The 20,277-nt window shown below is 42.2% G+C and overlaps 1 protein-coding gene across 1 annotated transcript in view; it reads left to right on the top strand.

The window, feature by feature from the left end:
- The window catches only part of NOX3 (NADPH oxidase 3), a 66,128-nt gene that overhangs the window by 44,234 nt on the left and 1,617 nt on the right, over window positions 1–20,277 (top strand). Inside the window, exons 11-12 of the mRNA XM_086318497.1 lie at window positions 4,533–4,679; window positions 9,547–9,671. Coding sequence (XP_086174623.1) covers window positions 4,533–4,679; window positions 9,547–9,671 — 272 coding nt within the window. The remainder of the gene's footprint in view (window positions 1–4,532; window positions 4,680–9,546; window positions 9,672–20,277) is intronic.

Here is a 20,277-nt window from a genome sequence, read left to right as displayed (position 1 = left end):
GTGAGAAGTCTCCATCACCCTCCTCCGTTGGAGCTTCTACCAGTTCTGTTAATATTTCATGAAGTGTGGAATGTTAGCTCAGATTACTATAACAAAACACCAAGGCTAAGTGGCTTAAAACAACAAATGTTTCTCACATGTCTGGAGGCTGGGAGCCTGAAATCAAAGTCCAGGATGATCGGGATTTTGCTGGAAGTCTGATATCAGAGCCCAGGGTGATGGGGTTCTGGGAGGACTCTTCCTGGCTTGCAGATGACCACCTTCTTACTGTGTCCTCACATGACAGAGAGAGGGAGCTCAGGTCTCTTTCTCTTCCTATGAGGGCACTAATCCCATCACGGGGGGCCCACCCTCCTGACCTCATCTAAATCTAGCCACCTCTTAAGGGCCACACAATTATCACATTGGGTTAAGCTTTCAACACATGAATTTGGGAGAGAGACAGTCAGTCCACAGCAGTGGGGAACATAGGGTGCTGCCCAGGAGGAGGCAAGTTCACAGTGCAATTCCCCTGGCCTCCTGGGGGAGGAGGTCAACCCAGGCCCTATAAATCACCTTACTGTGTGTTGAGCACGTGGAGCCTGAGGCACGTTTCACTAGTGAATGGGTTCCTCTTTCAGAACTGCGTGATGATGAGCACTGCTGAGGCTTTGAGACTGGTGCTGGAGATAAAATTTGGTTGCACTTCCTGTGGATGACCACCATCTTTATAATTCAGGAGTGACGGTGGGGACACAGACCCCTAAGTAAGGCAGATGACCCCTTTGCTCTCTAATATCATCATGTGGTATTCATTCCGTAAGCTAGGCCAGATGCCATTGAGATGGCGGCATTATCTCAGCTCACATCTCACACGGCAGAGCACTTACTGTACCCATTAGACTTAGAGCTAAATGCTTCGGTGAAACCTACCCTTTCATCTTCAAAATAATCTTGTGAATGATTGTTCAGTGTTTTTGTTTGAGTGTTTTTTTGTTTGTTTGTTTGTTTGTTTTTTTGCCATTTTAGTATGTGATCATCTAGGCTCAAATTACATAATCTGCTCCCAGTTACACAGCTTGAAGGTAGTGAAGTCAGGAAACAGGGCAGCTTGCAGGACTCCCGGGTTCACAATGTTTGGTTACCATGTTTAGTTTCCTTTCTTGGAAAGGAAAAAGCCCCTTGGAGGGACCCTGGGTCATAGATAGATAATTTTTAGTCCCATTCCACCCTCAGGAAATCGATTTGGGTCTAAAGGTTGTATTTGAGGGTGTGTCCTCTGCCGTGTTCCGTGTCTGTGAGTAACTAACCAGGCCATGGCACGAGAACCTCTGATGGAAGAGTCTGGAGCTCTGGTAGTAAAATAGACAAGTAGCTTTCCTTAATACATTTTCTAGAATTGTGTATCCAAAAATAGCACAGGGCCATTTCCCACTGGGTCCAGATGACCTGGGTCAAACACTCTTAAAGAGAAGCCCAGGCTGCAGGGAAGCTGGGGATGGGCTGGAGCTGGGACCCAGGCACCCCAAGATTGGCTGCAACGGAGTTTGTCGGGTGGCTCACGCCGGGAACAAAGTGAAAGCAGAGGCCTGTGACAGGCCACATGCGCACAGAGTTCCCCAACTCTGTGACACCATCCTGGAGCCGTCCCCTATCACGTCTGGGGATCCGTTAGGTCCACAGAAATGTGTGGGCTGAGTCCTGTAAAAGAAAGAACTTCATTACTACAAAAGTTCAGAACTTTCATCATTTTACCGAGGACGACTTTCTGTGTAACAAAACCTTTTAAAGTTACCTGAGGTATTTTAGGCCTCTGTTATTCACTGTAGAATCCTGAAAGCCGTGCTTTATTCGGGGAACTGATTTTAGGGTGGTTTTATTTTTGGAGACTGGGGCGGGGTGAGGGTTGGGAAGCACAGATCACAGACGTGCAGCCTATTGTTTGGGACATTTGTTCTAGCGTTGACCAGACCCTTCCTACGGGAGGAAATGCAGAGGTGGGACCGTTTGTCCCTTCACAGCGAGCGTCCCTCAATATTAGAAAGATGAAAGGGAAGCAAAGTAAATACGCTTTGCCTCCGTTCAAAGTCCGTCTTCTCCTCTTTCTGCCTGAAGCACTTCTCCTGGGCCCATTCAGTGCCCTTCCATTGCCTCCTGCACCAAAGCCGCCCAGTGTCACCGATGAGTCAATTACAGAGGGAAAAACACACAAAGCCATTACAAGGAAGCAAAAAAGTATAAAAGGCTTGGCAAACCCTCAGAACACTGACACACAGCTAAGCCACAAAAAAGCAAGGACAGGAATGATTTCTGTTTGAAAGAATAAGGGTCAGTAAGTGGAGGAAGCTGAGATGTGACTGTTTTTCAAGTAAGGGTGATTGGAACTGGATTTGAAATGAGAAGTTCTCTTTTTTTTTTAATGATACTTTTGTTTATTTCCTAGATGAGTATATTTTTAGCATGTTTCTTAAAGAGTGAAAATAGTAGAAAATACATCAATGATGTTTGTTTTATACCAAATGCCACCATTAATGTTCTCAGATAAAACAACCTACCAGGGGGCAGGGAGGAGAAGGATCATAGATGAGAATGGCATTAAATTCAGTCAGGGTTTTCGTTTCCATGGGGAGCCCAGTGAGCCAAAGGCTGGGGGCCGAGGTTTGAACATAATAATTTAAATGAGGCACCTCACAAAGTGGAAAGAGGATAGCAGTATCAGCCTCATAGGACATAAAGTCAGCTTCCCGGCCTCCATTCTCCCTTCCTTCCGCTCCCTCGCCCCCATACACCCCCCAGTCCATCCTCAAGATGCTGCCAGAGTGGTCCTTCCCGGGCCCTTCCTCAGATGACGTCATTCCCCCCTGAGCAGCCTGCAGTGTCTTGCCCTGTGACTCAGAGTAAAAGTCAAGATGGCCCTACAGCCCCCCGCCTGCACCTCCTGCCTCCCCCTCAGACCTCACCTCTTGCTGCCTCCAGCAGCCTCACTTTACCCCCACCCCCGCCCACCCGAGAGCTCCTGCCCTGGACCTCTGTACTCTGTTGCTCTCCCAACCCTTCAACTTCCTCCATGGCCGGGCTCAAATGTCCCCTGTCCTTGACTTAATACTGCAGGATGTTCCAGCCTGTCTTCGTTTCTCTGTAGGACCAATCACCCTCTGATGTGGCCTATATTTCACTTATTCACTTATCACCATCATATTTTTCTCCCTCTAAAATGCATACTCCACGAGGACAGGGAATTATTGGCTCTTTTGTCTGCTCTTCTAGTTCCAGAGCCAAGAACACTCTTGACATAGAGTAGGCATTGGTAGATGAACGACCACCAGAGGGCCGGTGGACTGAGACAAAAATGAGAAGAAGCTCGTCTTGGGCTGGGAAGGGGGAACACGCCTAGGAGCTACTGTTTGTCCTGAGGTTAAGATTCCAAGTGCCCTTCCAAGCAGCAACTGTCCAACAAATAGGGAGGCTCTGAACTTTTGTTCCTGACTATTAATTTAATAAATTCCTGCACAGACCTGGAGAGAATAGGCAAGATGCTTAGCCTTGAAACACATTCTGTGATTTTTCTTTTCCTCATGAATATGATCTGCTAATTAAATCTCGTCTGGAAGTTTCATAATGTGATGATGGTGAGATGCAGGCTGGCGGGAGAGGGGAGGGCGAGAACACTGGCTATTGGAGGCGATATTTCCTGGTGGAGATCAGGCTGGCCCTCTCCTCTATCTTGTTAAGCAGCATCTCTTTGGGGAGGGGGTGCAGCAAAGAGCAGTAGGCAGTAGTGGGTAGGAGTGTGAGAAAAATAGGAGAATTAATAGACCTATCTCCTATGGTTTCTTCTAGATATAATTATCTGAAACCCAAAGTACAAGGCTGAGCCTTGGTTTTAGCAAACTCAAACTGCTACCTGTCACATGCCCTTTGCTAAATACAGAGAGTTAAAGAAAGAAAAAATGTTCTTCAACATCATTTCATTATAGCAGTTGACACAAGACCACTGCCGCCACCCACCAGCCTCCTTGGACACTAATATGTCTGGTTGAGAGCAAACTTCTGGTCTGCAAGGTTAATTCTGCAGTTACCATAATCTTCACCCTCTAGAGGTCATGACTGGTGAAGTCAATTAGTGAACAAGCCTTTGTGTCTCTGGAGAAGAAGGTCTAAATCCAGAACTTAGACCACAAGTAAAGATGAATAGGATTGGTCTAATGGTTTATCCCCCTTTATGAAGCAGTGAAAGGCACAGCTAGTTATGATTATTAACCTCGTTCAGACTCAGCACATATGTAAGAATGGGGTAAATTGATCCTCATCCAGAGAAACCGGCAACAACCCACAGGCGCCTGACTCTGAATTCATTCTGGGCCTTTTCAAACACAAGGTGAGTGTTCTCTAAAGAAATCACAGTGTAACTGTTCACTGGCAGAGAGAAGCATGTTATTTTGTAGAAGTGCCCATTTGGACTCAAATAATTTAATGGAGGCTAAGTAGTCTGTGATTATTGGCATGTTGTGAAAAGATAGACCAATCTGTTTTCTTGCTCTCTCTCTTGACAGGTGTATTTCTATTGGATTTGCAGAGATCCAGGAGCCTTTGAGTGGTTTGCTGATCTCTTACTCGCACTGGAAACAAAGATGAGTGAGCAAGGGAAAGCTCACTTTCTGAGTTATCATATATTCCTTACTGGCTGGGATGAAAACCAGGTATTGATAAGATTCAGAACGGGCAATATTATCTAATTTGTGTTATGATAGAGCAAAGATGAATAATTTCAGTAGTAAGCTCTACGATTATCAGGTAGCCTGAAAGTATTGTTTTTATGTTCTTTAAAAGAAAAGAGGAGAATAAAATAAAGCCAGAGTAGAGCTATTCACATTATAGCAATAAAAGGAATAGAAAAGGAGATTAGAAAAGAACTTGATCAAGGTGAGAAGATTCCAAGTTTGGAAACTCAAGAAAAATTACGTCATTGGAAATTGCCTTTGAAATTTAGTATTGTCAAGCAGACATTGTGGATTAGCTCTATTGTCCTGAGCTCTCAATTGGTTCTAATTCTATGCTTTGAGCTGTTCAAACAGAAAAAATTCGCAGATGTTGACATTCAGCATTTTGTATTGTAAAACTTGTGAGTTCCTACAAAAAATAATTGTTCCTACAGAAATTAAATATGAATATATGATTTATCTAGAGATTTATTTTTCTTAAGGCATTCTTAGAAATTGCTTGCATGTATGTTTATACACCTAAGATCAAAATGATCTTCTGTTAGAACAGATGTTCTGCCTTGTCCATTAATACGTATTGCTGCTGCTGCTAAGTCGCTTCAGTCATGTCCGACTCTGTGCGACCCCATAGACGGCAGCCCACCAGGCTCCTCTGTCCCTGGGATTCTCCAGGCAAGAACACTGGAGTGGGTACGCTATATTAAAGTTAGGTTTACCAAAAGTAATGTACTATATATCAAAATATTGCACTATTGTAGTGTTTCAGTGCTAATAGTATTGAATGATAACTGCTACATTTTAAATGTTTTCTAACTTCTCTAATGTGAAAGCTAACAACGAAGTGATGAAGTGATTACTGTAGTGGTGGTTTAGTCTCTAAGTCATGTCTAGCTCTTGCGATCCCATGGACTATAGCCTGCTCCTCTGTCCATGGGATTCTCCAGGTGAGAATACTGGAATGAGTTGTCATTTCCTTTTCCAGAGGATCTTCCCAACCCAGATCTCCTGCATTGCAGGCAGATTCCTTACCAACTGAGCTATGAGGGAAGTTAGAAAACATTTAAAATGTAGCAGTTATTATTCAATACTATTAAGGCTGAAACTTCGTTAATGTGGAAGCCAACAGTAATGTGATGAAGTGATTACTAGGCTATGACATTTATGTCCTAATCAGCACTTCTGTGACAGTTACTGTAGATATTTAAGGAAAGCATGTTTGAGCCAGAGATTTGCATTAGTCACTAAATTTACAAATGAATGCACTCCTGATTCTTTGTCTCTCTCTCTCTCTCTCTCTCACACACACACACTTTGGCCCTATAGAATATCACTGTAATTTGACTCTGTGTTTCTGAAAATGAATAAGATTTTGCTTGAAATTCAGTTGCTAAATGTTTTTATAGGGTCTTATTTGCAGTCAGCCTTAAATATTTATTCCTCTGGGGTACTTTGAAATAGAGATTTCTTGGGAACTAGACTCGAAACACCTTCATGAATTAAATAATGTAAATTATATTTTCCAGAAAAACACTTTTCTTTCAAGTGGGATTTTTGACTAGTGATCCGTTTGGTGAAGTGCAAACACAGCCTTTGTCTTCTGCTTTCTGGTCCGGTGCTTGCTCTTCTGCTTCTATGGTGGATTGATTTTGAGTGTCCACCTAGGCAATCCCGGTCATTTGGAAGGTGCAAGATGCAGGCTCTGTTTGATTCTGTGACAACACAGCTCTGCCCCATCGCATGGCTGCCACTTCCAAAAGTACACTATAAGAGATACTTTTCTTCTGAAAATAGTAAACTAAAATCGACACGTTCTTAAATTTTTGCCATGACATGTTGGAAATTCTTGAGATGCTTAAATTTCAGGACAAAATAATTGGTACATGCTGTCAGTCAGGAATCAAGAGGCTGTTTTAGAAACAGCCAATTGTTAAACTGAATTCAACAACCTCAAAGTGGCAGAATGACAAGAACAGAAGGGACAGATGGAAAAGGTATTATGAAGGGCAAATCAACAGTGTTTGGAGATTAATTGAACATTGGGAAGAGAAATATGGAGCAAATATAATTCCAAATGTTGAACATCAGTGATTGGTAGCTGAAGAGTATTATGGTCGGAAATGAAAAAAACCTCTTTTTTCTATTGAACAATACCCAAACTTAGCAAATACCTCCAGGCACCCCCTGACCCTGACCTGACAGCAACCCCCTTGTTCTGTACAATTCCTGTCATTCGCCACTGGCCCCAGAGCCACCAAAAAGTGTGTGTTCTCCAATCACACCAAGGACTTTCTTGCTTCCATCTCCCCTCACACTCTTTCCTTTCCCTTCAATGCAATGTTAAAGCGCCTCAGTCATGTCTGACCCTTTGAGACCCCAGGGACTATAGCCTGCCAGGCTCCTCTGTCCATGGGATTCTCCAGGCAAGAATACTAGAGTGGGTTGCCATTCCCTTCTCCAGGGGATCTTCCCCCGTCAGGGATCGAACCCACGTCCCTTGAGTCTCCTGCATTGGCAGGCAGATTCTTTATCACTAGCACCACCTGTCTGTCTCTCCTGCGGCCTACTGCATGGAATCATCCTTTAAAGCCCAGTTCCCACAAAGTTCCCTTCCCCAGTTCTCTTAGTTAAAATTATTTGAGGTTAACTTAGGTCTCCAGTTCACTGCGGGTGGTTCAGATCATAGTATTTGTGCACACGGGCTTCCCTGGGGGCTAAGCTGGTAAAGAAGCCGCCTGCAATGCGGAAGACCTGGGTTCCATCGCTGGGTTGGGAAGATCCCCTGGAGGAGGGCATGACAACCCACTCCCATATTCTTACCTGGAGAATCCCCGTGGACAGAAGAGGCTGCGGAAGAGGGGAGGCGGCTACACTCCATGGGGTCACAAAGAGTCGGACACTACTGAAATGACTAAGCACAATTGTGCACATGGTCTGTCCCTTCCTCCAATGACCAGTTCCTCACAGAGCAGAGACCTTCTCTCTTTCTTCTTTGTATTCAGATTCATAACATTCTGCCTGCCTAGGGCAATCACTTAACAATTGTAGGTGGAAGTAACTTGACGTCACAAATTATTTGGAAAGTGTAATAATTCATTTTTAGCTAGGATGGCCCATTTGAAGGTACAGGAAGAATTCTACACAGAAATATGTTTGGGGAGTTTAAGATGCAGTCCTCTACTCAGGTAGGAAGATGACAGTTTGGGAGAGAAAGTTTGATTCACCTATGTAGGTGATGCTAATTGGGTTGTGAAAATGGAAGTTCTTTGGGGAGTAGTGGTCTGAAAGAGATTCAGAGAGCTAAGCTAGAGACTGGGAAGGCAGTCTTCCCATATGGAGACAGGGGAATAGGATAACAAAATAACAATTACTGTTTCTTCAATCAGAACAAGAACAAGAGAGAAGTAGAAGAACTAGGATTTTGTAATGAAAATAGAATCAAGAAGCAGTGCTTGGCCACATGGTAGAGAAGCCAAGAAGAATAAGGCCTGAGTTGCTCATTAGATTTGGCACTTAGTCAAAAAGGGAATCGACTGTCCCTGGCTTCTTCTTCCACCCACTGCTGGAACCAGTTTCCTCTAGGGTTAGCAAAAGGGCTGTGGGGACACAAAAATTCCATTCTAATCTGGAGGCCGATACAACTCTGACCTTGAATTCCAGTTCTAATAACGGGGCTTCTGCCAGTTTCCAAGACTCAGTCCTCAACTACCACTTCTGTTCTTAGCCTTGAACCCTTGTCTTCTATTTTATGCTTTACTCTCTGTCTAAACCTGCCTAAGAAGAGGGCACTTCCTGATATTTGCCAGTTTTCCCTCTCTTGCCTGAAGTCCTCTTCCCAAGCTCAACTCCTACAGTAGCCCTGCTACCTGGGCTCAGACTTGCCTAATGGCAACTCCCTGCAGCCTGGATTTCTGTGTCTCCACCAAAGTCTCCATCATCTACTGGCTTGTTAGGGCCCAGCCTCCTTATCCCTGTCTGCTTTCTAGACTGATGAGAAACATGCTAGGGAATCCAGTCTTGCAGGATCATGGGGTAAGAGTTGGGCCCTGCAGTGCTGCTACTCCAACTGGTCAGAGGAATTGAACAAATGAAGTACCCAAGGGTAAAACCCATGAGCTCAAGAGTTTTGGAGGGGCCTGGGCAAAGCAAACACAGATCTCAGGAGTTAGGAAGCAAGAATCCTTCTTACCTATCGGAGTTCAGCATGGGCTGAAACAGATGATAGTAATTTATAAACTCATCACGAGGCATGGCTATGCCCCAGGCTCTTACTTATCAACTGCTTGATGCCTGGGTGCTTTTGTGCAATTTAAAGGCAAACTGTTGGCCACAGAGCTCTAATCTTGCCCCTTACTAGGTCTGGCAACCTGCTCTGCCTGCCAGACTCAACATCCTCCTAGCATTTGAACTTGAACACAGATCGTTTCACTCCAAAAGGCAGATCTAACTGTAAAATCCAGCTTCACTCTAGGCATTTTCTATCACTTTAATCCGTCAGGGCCCTTCTCAGATCCCTAAGGTTTACTGTGAAGTGAACAGGGGCAGAGCTATAGATTAGTTTTTGAGAAATTTGGCAGGAAAAAGGTAGCTTAGTGTCAGCTTTCCCTTACCCTTTTTCACTATATTACCTGCATCCTCTCAAGAAAAATCTTTCCAGGCTCGCATTTCTGCATGTCAACCACATAGAAGGCACTTTGTTTCAATAGTGCCCAGGTGGAATACAAAGAATTTCCCATAAAAAATAATTGTGTGTTAAATCTACAAATGAGCATAATTACATCATCCTTATTTATTAAAGATTTTTTTTCCCCCTCTGAACACCCATCTGATACCACAATTTTTACTTTAGGCCTTTCACATAGCTTTACATTGGGATGAAAATGCTGATGTGATTACAGGATTAAGGCAGAAAACCTACTATGGAAGACCCAACTGGAATCATGAGTTCCAGCAGGTCGCCTTCAGTCACCCCAGGTGAGCAGCTCTCTCTCCTCTGCCTCTTGGGAGCCTCCAGGAGAGACACAGTCTCCATCACTGCGAGAATGGATAGCAGCTCTCGAGCACAAACCAGTTAATCCACAGCAGTGGGCCTCTTGTTTAGAGGTAAAACATTGACCTTAGAAAAAGTAATCGTGGGATATTTCAGGAAGCACAAACCTATGCATGACCATCTTACAACATCTGGCAAGTGTCAACTGCATTGAAATTTCCATTGTTGTTGTTTGGTCGCTAGGTCAGATCTGAATCTTTGACAACCCCGTAGACTGTAGCTCTCTGTCCATGGCATTTCCCAGGCAAGAATACTGGAGTGGGTTGCCATTTCTTTCTCCAGGGGATCTTCCCAATCCAGGGATCAAACCCACGTCACCTGCATTAGCAGGTGGATTCTTTACCACTGAGCTACCAGGGAAGCCCTAAAATTTTTAATACGTAAACTCAATTGAAGATGGTATCCCTTTTTAATTTTGATTTATTTATTTACTTATCAAACCAGCCTCTACTATGTCTTTGCATTAGATTTTTAGGATGGATTATTTGTGGGCCAAAAGAAATAGAGCTGAAAAAAATTTAGGGATTATACTTATCTTTATTTATTTTTTAAATTAATTATTATTGGAGTACAGTTGATGCACAATGTTGTGTTAGTTTCTGCTGTATAGCAAAGTGTCTCAGTTATATATATACATTCTGTTTCATAATCTTTTCCATTATGGATTGTCACAGGCTACTAAATATAGTTCCCTGTACCATAGAGTAGGACCTTGTGGTTTATTCATACTACACATATACTAGTTTGCATCTGCTAATCCCTAACTAGCAAACCTTCCATTCCCCATCTTCCTACTCTTTGGCAACCAGAAATCTGTTCTCTGCATCTGTGAGTTGTTCCTGTTTCATAGGTATGTTCATTTGTGTCGTATTTTAGGTTCTACATACAAATGCTAGCATATGGTATTTGTCTTTCTCTTTCTGACTTACTTCACCCAGCATGATAATCTCTAGGTCCAGAAGACGGTATTTCTTAAACTGCCCATGCCTTCAAGAAATCTTGGGTAAACACAATTGATCTGTGACTACTCAACTGGAGAATTCACTTATGCCAAACTGTAAACTGTACCTAAAGCATATCTTGCAAAGCAGAAAAAAATATTCTAAAACCAAGCAGGAATTTAGGAGTCTGAGTACCTGATTGTAAATCCTGGCTCCATCATTAATACCAATTTACCTTGAACAGATTATTTAACTTGGCTCTGACTATCCCCTTCTCCGTAAACTGCAAATAGTAAAACTGTTTACCTCCTAGGCTTCTGTGAGGATTAACTGTGTGAATTTTAAAGGGCCTAAAACACTGCTCTGAGTTCAGTGTTAGCTGTTATCATTATCAACTATTAGTTCAACTCAGCTCAGTTCAGTCTCTCAGTTGTGTCCGACTCCCTGCAACCCCAGGGACTGCAGCACACCAGACATCCCTGTCCATCACCAACTCCCAGAGCTTGCTAAACTCATGTCCATTGAGTCAGTGATGCCATTCAACCATCTCATCCTCTGTTGTCCCCTTCTCCTTCTGCCTTCAACCTTTCCAAGCATCTTTTCCCAGGTTCTTTTCCAATGAGTCAGTTCTTCGTATCAGGTGGCCAAAGTATTGGAGTTCCAGCTTCAGCATCAGTCCTTCCAATGAATATTCAGGACTGATCTCCTTTAAGATGGACTGGTTTGATCTCCTTGCAGTCCAAGGGACTCTCAAGAGTCTTCTCCAACACCACAGTTTAAAAGCATCCATTCTTTGTTGCTCAGCTTTCTTTGTAGTCCAACTCTCACATCCATACATGACTACTGGAAAAACCATAGCTTTGACTAGATGGACTTTTGTTGGCAAGGTAATGTCTCAGCTTTTTCATTATCCTCTTTCACTTTCATCAAGAGGCTCTTCAGTTCTTCTTCACTATCTGCCATAAAGGTGGTGTCATCTGTGTATCTGAGGTTACTGATATTTCTCCCAGCAATCTTGACTCCAGCTTCTGCTTTGTCCAGCCCAGCATTTCGCATGATGTACTCTGCATATAAGTTAAATAAGCAGGGTGACAATACAGCGTTGACATACTCCTTTCCTGATTTGGAACCAGTCTCTTGTTCCATGTCAAGTTCTAACTGTTGCTTCTTGACCTGAATATAGATTTCTCAGGAGGCAGGTAAGGTGGTCTGGTATTCCCATCTCTTTAAGAATTTTACAGTTTTCTGTGATCCATACAGTCAAAGGCTTTGGCATAGTCAATGAGGCACAGTAGATGTTTTTCTGGAACTCTCTTGCTTTTTCAATGATCCAACAGATGTTGGCAATTTGATCTCTGGTTCCTCTGCTTTTTCTAAATCCAGCTTGAACATCTGGAAGTTCATGGTTCACATACTGTTGAAGCCTAGCGTGGAGAATTTTGAGCATTACTTTGCTAGTGTGTGAGATGAGTTTTAATAAAAAGCACTTAAGTATGACTACTATATGATAAACTTCATCGTAGAAGAGGAAGAGCATTTGCTTTTGGACCATAAGACAAGAGTGAAGGCTGTGTTTTCTGATTCTGGAAGATACTGACTATGTGACAAACAAGGGAGTTTGTTTGAGCTTTTGGGGCCAAGTGTAAAACATGCATGATTCTATACATTCACATTTTTATTTTCATAATTTAAAAATGCATAGTATGTTGAAAAACTTGGTGAAGTACAAAGCACTAATACAAAGATTTTGTTGTTATTTATATATATTGTCTAAATCGGTCATTGTTCTGAACCCACATCATCTACAGGTCTTGGAAGTAGCATGTCCTAATATTGTTTTTGTTTAAAGAATAGTTTCCACTTTTGAGGAAAGACCTGAAGGAGGTAAGGAGCTGGCAAGTGTGCCATGTGGGCAACTGGGAAAAAGCAAAAGGGCAGCATGTACCAAGGCCCTGAGACTGCAGACACTGTTCCTGGCATGATCCAGGAGGCCATGGATCAGGTTGCTATGTTCTTCCTTTGGAAAAAAAATTATTCATCTGATAAATGTTTTACACTCAGTTTTCAATTATCTTGGAACTAACATTCCCACACTGTAGGCTTTTGACAGGGACATGTGTATCTTTGTCTTTAAGCTTTTATAGATAAGACTGCTCTTTTCTGTGCTGTTTTTGTTGTTGTTCAATTGTTAAGTCATGTTTGACTCTCTGTGACTCCTTGGACTGTAGCATACTAGGTTCTTCTGTCCTCCCCATCTCCAAGAGTTTGCTCAAATTCATGTCCATCGAGTGAGTGATGCTCTCTAACCATCTCATCCTCTGCTGCCCTCTTCTCCTCTTGCTGCCCACTTCTCTTTCAATCTTTCCCAGCATCAGGGTCTTTTCCAATAAATTGGTTCTTCGCATCAGGTGGCAAAGTATTGGAGATTCAGCTTCAGCATCAGTCCTTCCAATGAATATTCAGAGTTGACTTCCTTTAGGATTGACTGGTTTGATCTCCTTGCTGTCCAAGGGACTCTCGAGAGTCTTCTCCAACACCAAAGTTCAAAAGCATCAGTTCTTCAGTGCTCCAACTTTATGGTCCAACTCTCACTTCCATACGTTACTATTGGAAAAACCATAGCTTTGATTGTCCCTTATTGATGCTTCACACTGTATTTGTTTATTTGTGTTACATATGAAGTTTACATCCCAGTTAGAAGACCTTTCAGAACAAACCATTTAATTATCTCCCTTCCCTCAGAAAGGTGTAAACCAGAAACACAGCATCAAGAGATGGAGGGTAGAACTGTGTTTGCACAAACTCTACCTCCAAAATCACATTGCATTGTGCTGAGAATTGAGTCTGTCTGATTTTGCAGGGAGTGAGGAGTAGGGAACATTTTGAAAGTGGGAAAATCATATAGCTGTCACTTTTCTCATTGCCTTGGGAACCATGTGCTCATTCCTTTTCAAAAGCCATAATCGAAGTATAGTATATACATGTACTTAAAGCCCAGTTGAATTTTTCAGCACAAGACTTATGGAAACTCTCTCTTCTCAACAGAAGACTTCATCTCTTCCAAAGTTTAAAAAAACCAAAAAACCAAAAAACAAAACCAAGGTTTGGATGTCACTGAATCAAGCCTCTATAATTCTAAAAATAGTGTATCTGTAACAACCTTAGACTCTCTAACACCGCAACTTATTATACAACTTCAACTATCAATGTAATTAACATTAGACATGCGTCACTGTTGCTGCTGCTATTGTCCGGTCACTAAGTCATGTCCTACTCCTTGCCACTGCAAGGACTGTAGCCCACCAGGCTTCTCTGTCCTTCACTGCCTCCTAGAGTTTGTTCACATTCACGTCCACTGAGTTGGTGATGCCATCCATCTCATCCTCTGTCATCCCCTTCTCCTCCTGCCCTCAATCTTTCCCAGCATCATGGTCTTTTCCAATGAGTTGGCTCTTCACATCAAGTGGCCAAAGTATTGAAGCTTCAGATTCAGCATCAGTCCCTCCAGTGAACATTTAGGGTTGATTTCCTTTGGGATTCACTGGTTAGGAAAGCTCAATTATCCTTTTATTCATGGAATGCCAGATTCCTGGGAAAAGACAAGTCACCAGTAGAAGGCTTAGCACTACTCTTCCAAAAGACTTTTTAAATGACCTCCTTAAAGTAATTTTGTTTTCTGCTGTGTAAAAGAAGATTTATGTTTAATGAAGCTTTTAATGAAGACATCACAGAAAGAGAATGCCAGTAGAATCTAATTTTTAAATAAGAAAATCTAATATTAAGAAGTATTTCAATATCCTGGCCTTTGCCAAGTTATAAATAAAACACACAATTCAATTATTGTCCTGCACAAAGAACAAAGTCACATTAATTTTCCTCAAGATGGTTATTAAAGAGATAAACAGTATGTTTCCCCCCCAATTATGTCAAGGAGATGTTTGTTCCCAAGCCTCATTGGCTACTCATACAAGACAGGTCTGTCCTGTCATTAGCTCATATCTTTTGGCAAAGGTGGGCCAGAAAGAATTGGTGGATTTGTTCATGGCCTCAGAAAAGGTTCTTTGTTCTTGAGGGTCTTTGAAGTAGGCTCTCAACCATTTCCATTCATCTGTGCAAAGCGGAGTATTCTCAGGGCTTACTCTTTTAAAAACATTTACCTGTTCATTTAAAGCAGGAGTCTGTTCTTGTTCTAAGAAGAAGGAGTTAAATCAAAAGAATAAAGGGAAGAGGGGCAAAAATATTTTTTTACAGAACATGAAAAACAGCACCAAAAATAAAGCTTGAAGGGAAGCAGATCAAAGAGAACAGTGCAAGCTATAAAGGAAGCAGAAAATTGCAAAAATAACAGTAATAGAGAAACAAATTGATGGGCATCAAAATGAATACAAATAAGAAAAGGGAAAGAAAAAATTTTAAAGAGATCAAAGACAGAAAGTAGAAAATAGGGAAGCATACTCTGTTGTTTTTATGTGCAATTAATTTTCATAATTGTATCAGCTGTATAACAAAAGCACAAGTATAATTTTAAAAGAAGATCAACAAATAATAAGTGGACATGGAAAAAGTAAGTCTTTTATTGACATGGCCAAACTGACATGCATGGAACTATTGTTGTCCGTTGCTTAAGTCAGACAAGCACAGAAAATTACTCTAAACTCACAATGGAAACTATTCTCTTAATTAAAATATAAATGTTAATTAAATACACACACTTATATCTGTGTCTTATTAATCTTTAGAAATGCATGTCTTATACAAAAATGGGAGCTACATATCATTATTTGTAGATGTTATTGTGATTCCAAGCTTTAGGCAAATATTCAGAAAATCAGGAAATTGTTTCCAAGAAGGTAGACAGAATGAAAATAAATATATCTTTATCACATCTAGCTACTTTTTGATAAACACATATTATGTGTGTGCTCAACCTTCTGGATTTGTAGGTCTGTTGTTTTTAATTAGTTGAATAAAATGATATTCCATAAGACTTCAATTTTTGATCTTACTTTTCACATAATATTTATAGTTTGCCACTTTTGACTTATCTACTAATAACTTCACCATGCCTTGTAGGCGTAAAACTTTATGCAATTAATTATGATTAAAAACTTAGAAGATCTGACCATTTTTTCGTTGCTTCAGTAGAAGTGTTTCTTTTCTCTGGAAGAAAAAATAAAGAATAAAAGAATACTACCATTTGTTAGAACAGTACAACCCCAAAGTGAAGAAAGATGCCAACTTACCATATGACTGGGAGCTTCTGATCCATGCTACCTGAATGCATTTTAGACCACCCATTGTTTTCAGAAATGTAAAAATACCTTTCCACTAAATTGAGTAAATGTGTCCACCTGGAGCCACATTTGCTTGTGTGCACACCCTCCCGATTCTCATTTGTGTGTACATATGTACAAACCTAGATAGCATATTCAAAAGCAGAGACATTACTTTGCCAACAAAGGTCCGTCTAGTCAAGGCTATGGTTTTTCCTGTGGTCATGAATGGATGTGAGAGTTGGACTGTGAAGAAGGCTGAGCGCCAAAGAATTGATGCTTTTGAACTGTGGTGTTGGAGAAGACTCTTGAGAGTCCCTTGGACTGCAAGGAGATCCAACCAGTCCATTCTGAAGGAGATCAGCCCTGGGATTTCTTTGGAAGGAATGATGCTAAAGCTGAAACTCCAGTATTTTGGCCACCTCATGTGAAGAGTTGACTCATTGGAAAAGACTCTGATTCTGGGAGGGATTGGGGGCAGGAGGAGAAGGGGCCAACAGAGGATGAGATGGCTGGATGGCATCACTGACTCGATGGACGTGAGTCTCAGTGAACTCTGGGAGTTGGTGATGGACAGGGAGGCCTGGCGTGCTGCGATTCATGGGGTCGCAAAGAGTCGGACACTATTGAGTGACTGATCTGATCTGATCTGATGCACAAAATGTTTTTGAATAATATTTTTGAGAAATTAACATTCTGATTATAGCACACAAGTCTGTCTGTCTAAAAGGATATCCTAAATACTCCTTATATGACTAAATTGCTCAGAATATTCAAAGAAGTAGACTTTGGTAGAAATTCCACACAAAACAAATTATAGCTTCAAGAGAAGAAGAAAGCCACCATAATCTTATGACTGGGCATTGTTAGCATACATAAATAATGTCTTTCCATCAGAAGACATCCAGTCCTCCTGTTAAGATCAAGGGAAGATTCACGGAAAATTGGTGGAACTATTCCATTTGTGGGAGGTGGGATTAGGGAGGTGGGTGAGCACGAGGTAAATTTATCATTACTCTTCAGTTCTCTTTGGGAGTTATCTATTGAAGCATTCAGTTCAGTTCAGTCGCTGAGGAGTGTCCAACTCTTTATGACCCCATGAACCGCAGCACGCCAGGCCTCCCTGTCCATCACCAACTCCCGGAGTCCACCCAAACCCAAGTCCATTGAGTCAGTGATGCCATCCAACCATCTCATCCTCTGTCGTCCCCTTCTCCTCCTGCCTTCAATCTTTCCCAACATCAGGGTCTTTTCAAATGAGTCAGGTCTTCGCATCAGGTGATACAGCAAAAATATTAGGATATTTCTGTGTGATGTATTTCTGTGTGAGGTGTATGTTTTCAAAGTTTTATCAGAGGAAGGAGAGGACCCAATTGGCAGAAACATAGCTCTGCCATGGGGATCCAATACTACAAGTCAGCTGCTTTCATTTCTCTCCCCTATTTTAATCATGAGGGGCTTCCCAGGTGGCGCAGTGGTAAAGAATCTGCCTGCCAATGCAGGAGACCCAAGAAATGCAGGTTTGATCCCTGGGTCAGGAAGATCCCCTGGAGAAGGAAATGGAAACCCACTCCAGTATTCTTACCTGGAAAATTCCATGGACAGAGAAGCCTGGTGGGCTACAGTCCATGGGGTTGCAAAGAGTTGAACATGACTGAGCGAACACAAAACAACAACACACATTTGTAACCATGATGCTCTCAGAGGCAGCAACTTTGTGCTCCTCAGAGCCAAGAGCCAAGTCCAGTCACCAGCTTTAGCTAGTGAAGGGACCATGAGAAGGATGAGGAATCTGGGACAAGAGTGCTGACTCACCAAAGAGGATGGAGTTGGTGGGAAGAGCTAGGGAAGTGTGTCAGCCACGTGCAAACACCGTTAGGGATGCCTGTAGCCCCTAATCAACCCCCGAGTAATTAGGTCTCAACGAAAAGTAGCAGAGGAGGCCGCTACAAATAATCGGGAGGCGCGTTTAAAAAAAAAAAAAGCCCAACGCAGTTATCATCTCAGGTTACAAAAAGGAAGGTGTACAAAATGTAATTATGAGATGAATTATTTGGAGGCTTCTCTAATGAAAAGCATTCTCTAGAAAAGATTAAATAGAAGTCTGATAGTGAGTCCATTGTCTGATAGTGAGCTTGTCGTTCTCATTGTCTTTCTAAGCCTCCATAAATCCACAGGAAGCTTCTGTTTATCGATTTTATTTGCAGAGTGCACTCAGGGCATAAAGTAATTTGATTTTTTTTAAATGGGGTTTAGGGTCTGCCCCTATAGGGTTATAACTTACCAAGCATAAGAGCCAACACATAAAAACAAACATGCAATTTAAAGAGAGCAGGGCTCAAGATGGGAGAACCTGGGAAGAGAGCAAGGTGGTGGGATTACCCTCGCTCCCCCATATATCTGCTGGCCAGAAACCTCCCGGGGAGTGACATTTTGGCTGCCTTTCATGCATGGCATCACCAAATTGTTTTGAAAAATGCATCAAGCCCACAAAAAAAATGAGCACAATAGTCATTTAGCAAATAAGAGGGGACGAAGAAAATTTTCTTTATTGTTTATCAGAGCTAAAAATGCTGTTAATGTTAACCATCTCTGCAGCTTGTGTAAAATTTGTCCTTTCCCCATCAAAGTCAGATGCCCAGACTGATCAATGCTGCTAATGTTGTCCCCAATCCAATGCCTCCCGTGTGTGCAAACTCTGCAACTTGCAGGCTGTAAACTGAAGAATAATGCCTTGTGTTTTTATACTTCTTTTACAGAGAATCTTTTTTTTTTTCATTCTGAGCATTCGTGGGTAATTAAACTTTATAGAAGAATGTTTTTTCTTTAGCAACCCCATTAAGGTTCTGTTGCACTTGTCCACTGCCTCATAAAAGAAAAAAAAAAAAAAAAAAAACGCTGCCACATCAGTGCCTTTTCTACTTTGTGAGGCCTCTTGGCTCCTTGCTTCCCAGTGAGGCTTCGTGATGAGAAAGCTCCATAGTTGAAATTACAAACGCCGAGGCAGGGAAGAAAGGCACACAAAAGAATGCCATGTGTGGGGCCCATAATGCACAGAGAGCTAAGGAAGGACTGGCCTTTCTGCCTTCGTGGAAGGTAGGTGATGAAGGGCCTTTGTGAGACTTTTTGGAGATTACATAACCATGACAGTTACATAAATACAGAAACATGTGTACTCAGCTGTGCAGTGTTATAGCCGCAGCTTCAAAAGAGGCAGGGTAGCTGTGAACTGCTGGGGACACCAGGGGTACACCTGGCAGCCAGCAATCAGAATCCTTTGAAATGGAGTCTTAAAGGCAGAGCATCAAAGAGCATCTTCACGATCTGCAAACAGTCACACGCGGCTGCAAACGAAAGGGCAATCTTAGCCTGTTGGGAATGGACCAGTGGGCAACCTCTTTGGTGACACCTACACTAGTGGAAAAATATCAGCACCCGTAACAGTGTCTTTGAACATAGATGCAAGGTTGCCTCTGGGCATCAGACTCCTCAAGGGGAAGGCTTTTGCCTGACCCATCTATCATTCAAACTGCGGCAGTCCAGAACTCAAAAAACCTAGTACAAGCCTGGGCGGGAGGGGAGTACAGGGGAGAATGGACACGTGTATATGTATGGCTGAGCCCCTTCACTGTTCATCTGAAACTATCACAACATTATAGCCAGCTATACCCCAATACAAAGTAAAAAAACTAAGAAAAAAAAAAAGATGAACACTTCAGATTAAAAAAAAAATCCTAGTGCAAGAGTGCTGATCCAGGAAGTCTGTAATCACTGCTCGGTTAACAGCGCACATCACACACACATCCTGTGGTCAGCTTCACGGAGCAGGAAGACATAATGTAGGTTGTAATGTAAGCTAACCATTCTTGACAGCTCACTATGTGCTAAGTCTGATCTAACCCTCACAGAGGCACTTAGGAGTTTGGTATAGAACTGTCACCATGGACAAAGTCCCCAAAGGAGGACTTTGGGAAGCTAATTAACATGCCCATCAATGAAGTGATGAATCAACAGCTCTCAACCATTGGCTGATATTTCCATGTGTGTTAGTTGCTCAGTCGTGTCTGACTCTTTGAGACCCCATGAACTTTAGCCCACCAGGCTCCCTGTCCATGAAATTCTTAGGGCAAGAATACCGGAGTGGGTTGCCATTCCCTTCTCCAGGGGATCGTCCCAATCCAGGGATCGAATTCAGGTCTCTTGCATTGAAAGTAGAGTCTTTATTGTCTGAGCCACTAGGGAAGCCCATAAACACCTTTAAATTACTTCATTAAGTCATAAACTCATATTTTTTTCAGTGGGAAATGTTTCCTGAA

This window comes from Bos grunniens, chromosome 9 (genome assembly GCF_055505025.1).
Source record: "Bos grunniens cultivar Pamir isolate PY7600 chromosome 9, Bosgru_T2T1.0, whole genome shotgun sequence".
Lineage (NCBI taxonomy): Eukaryota > Metazoa > Chordata > Mammalia > Artiodactyla > Bovidae > Bos > Bos grunniens.
This window is presented reverse-complemented; position numbering and strand designations above follow the sequence as displayed.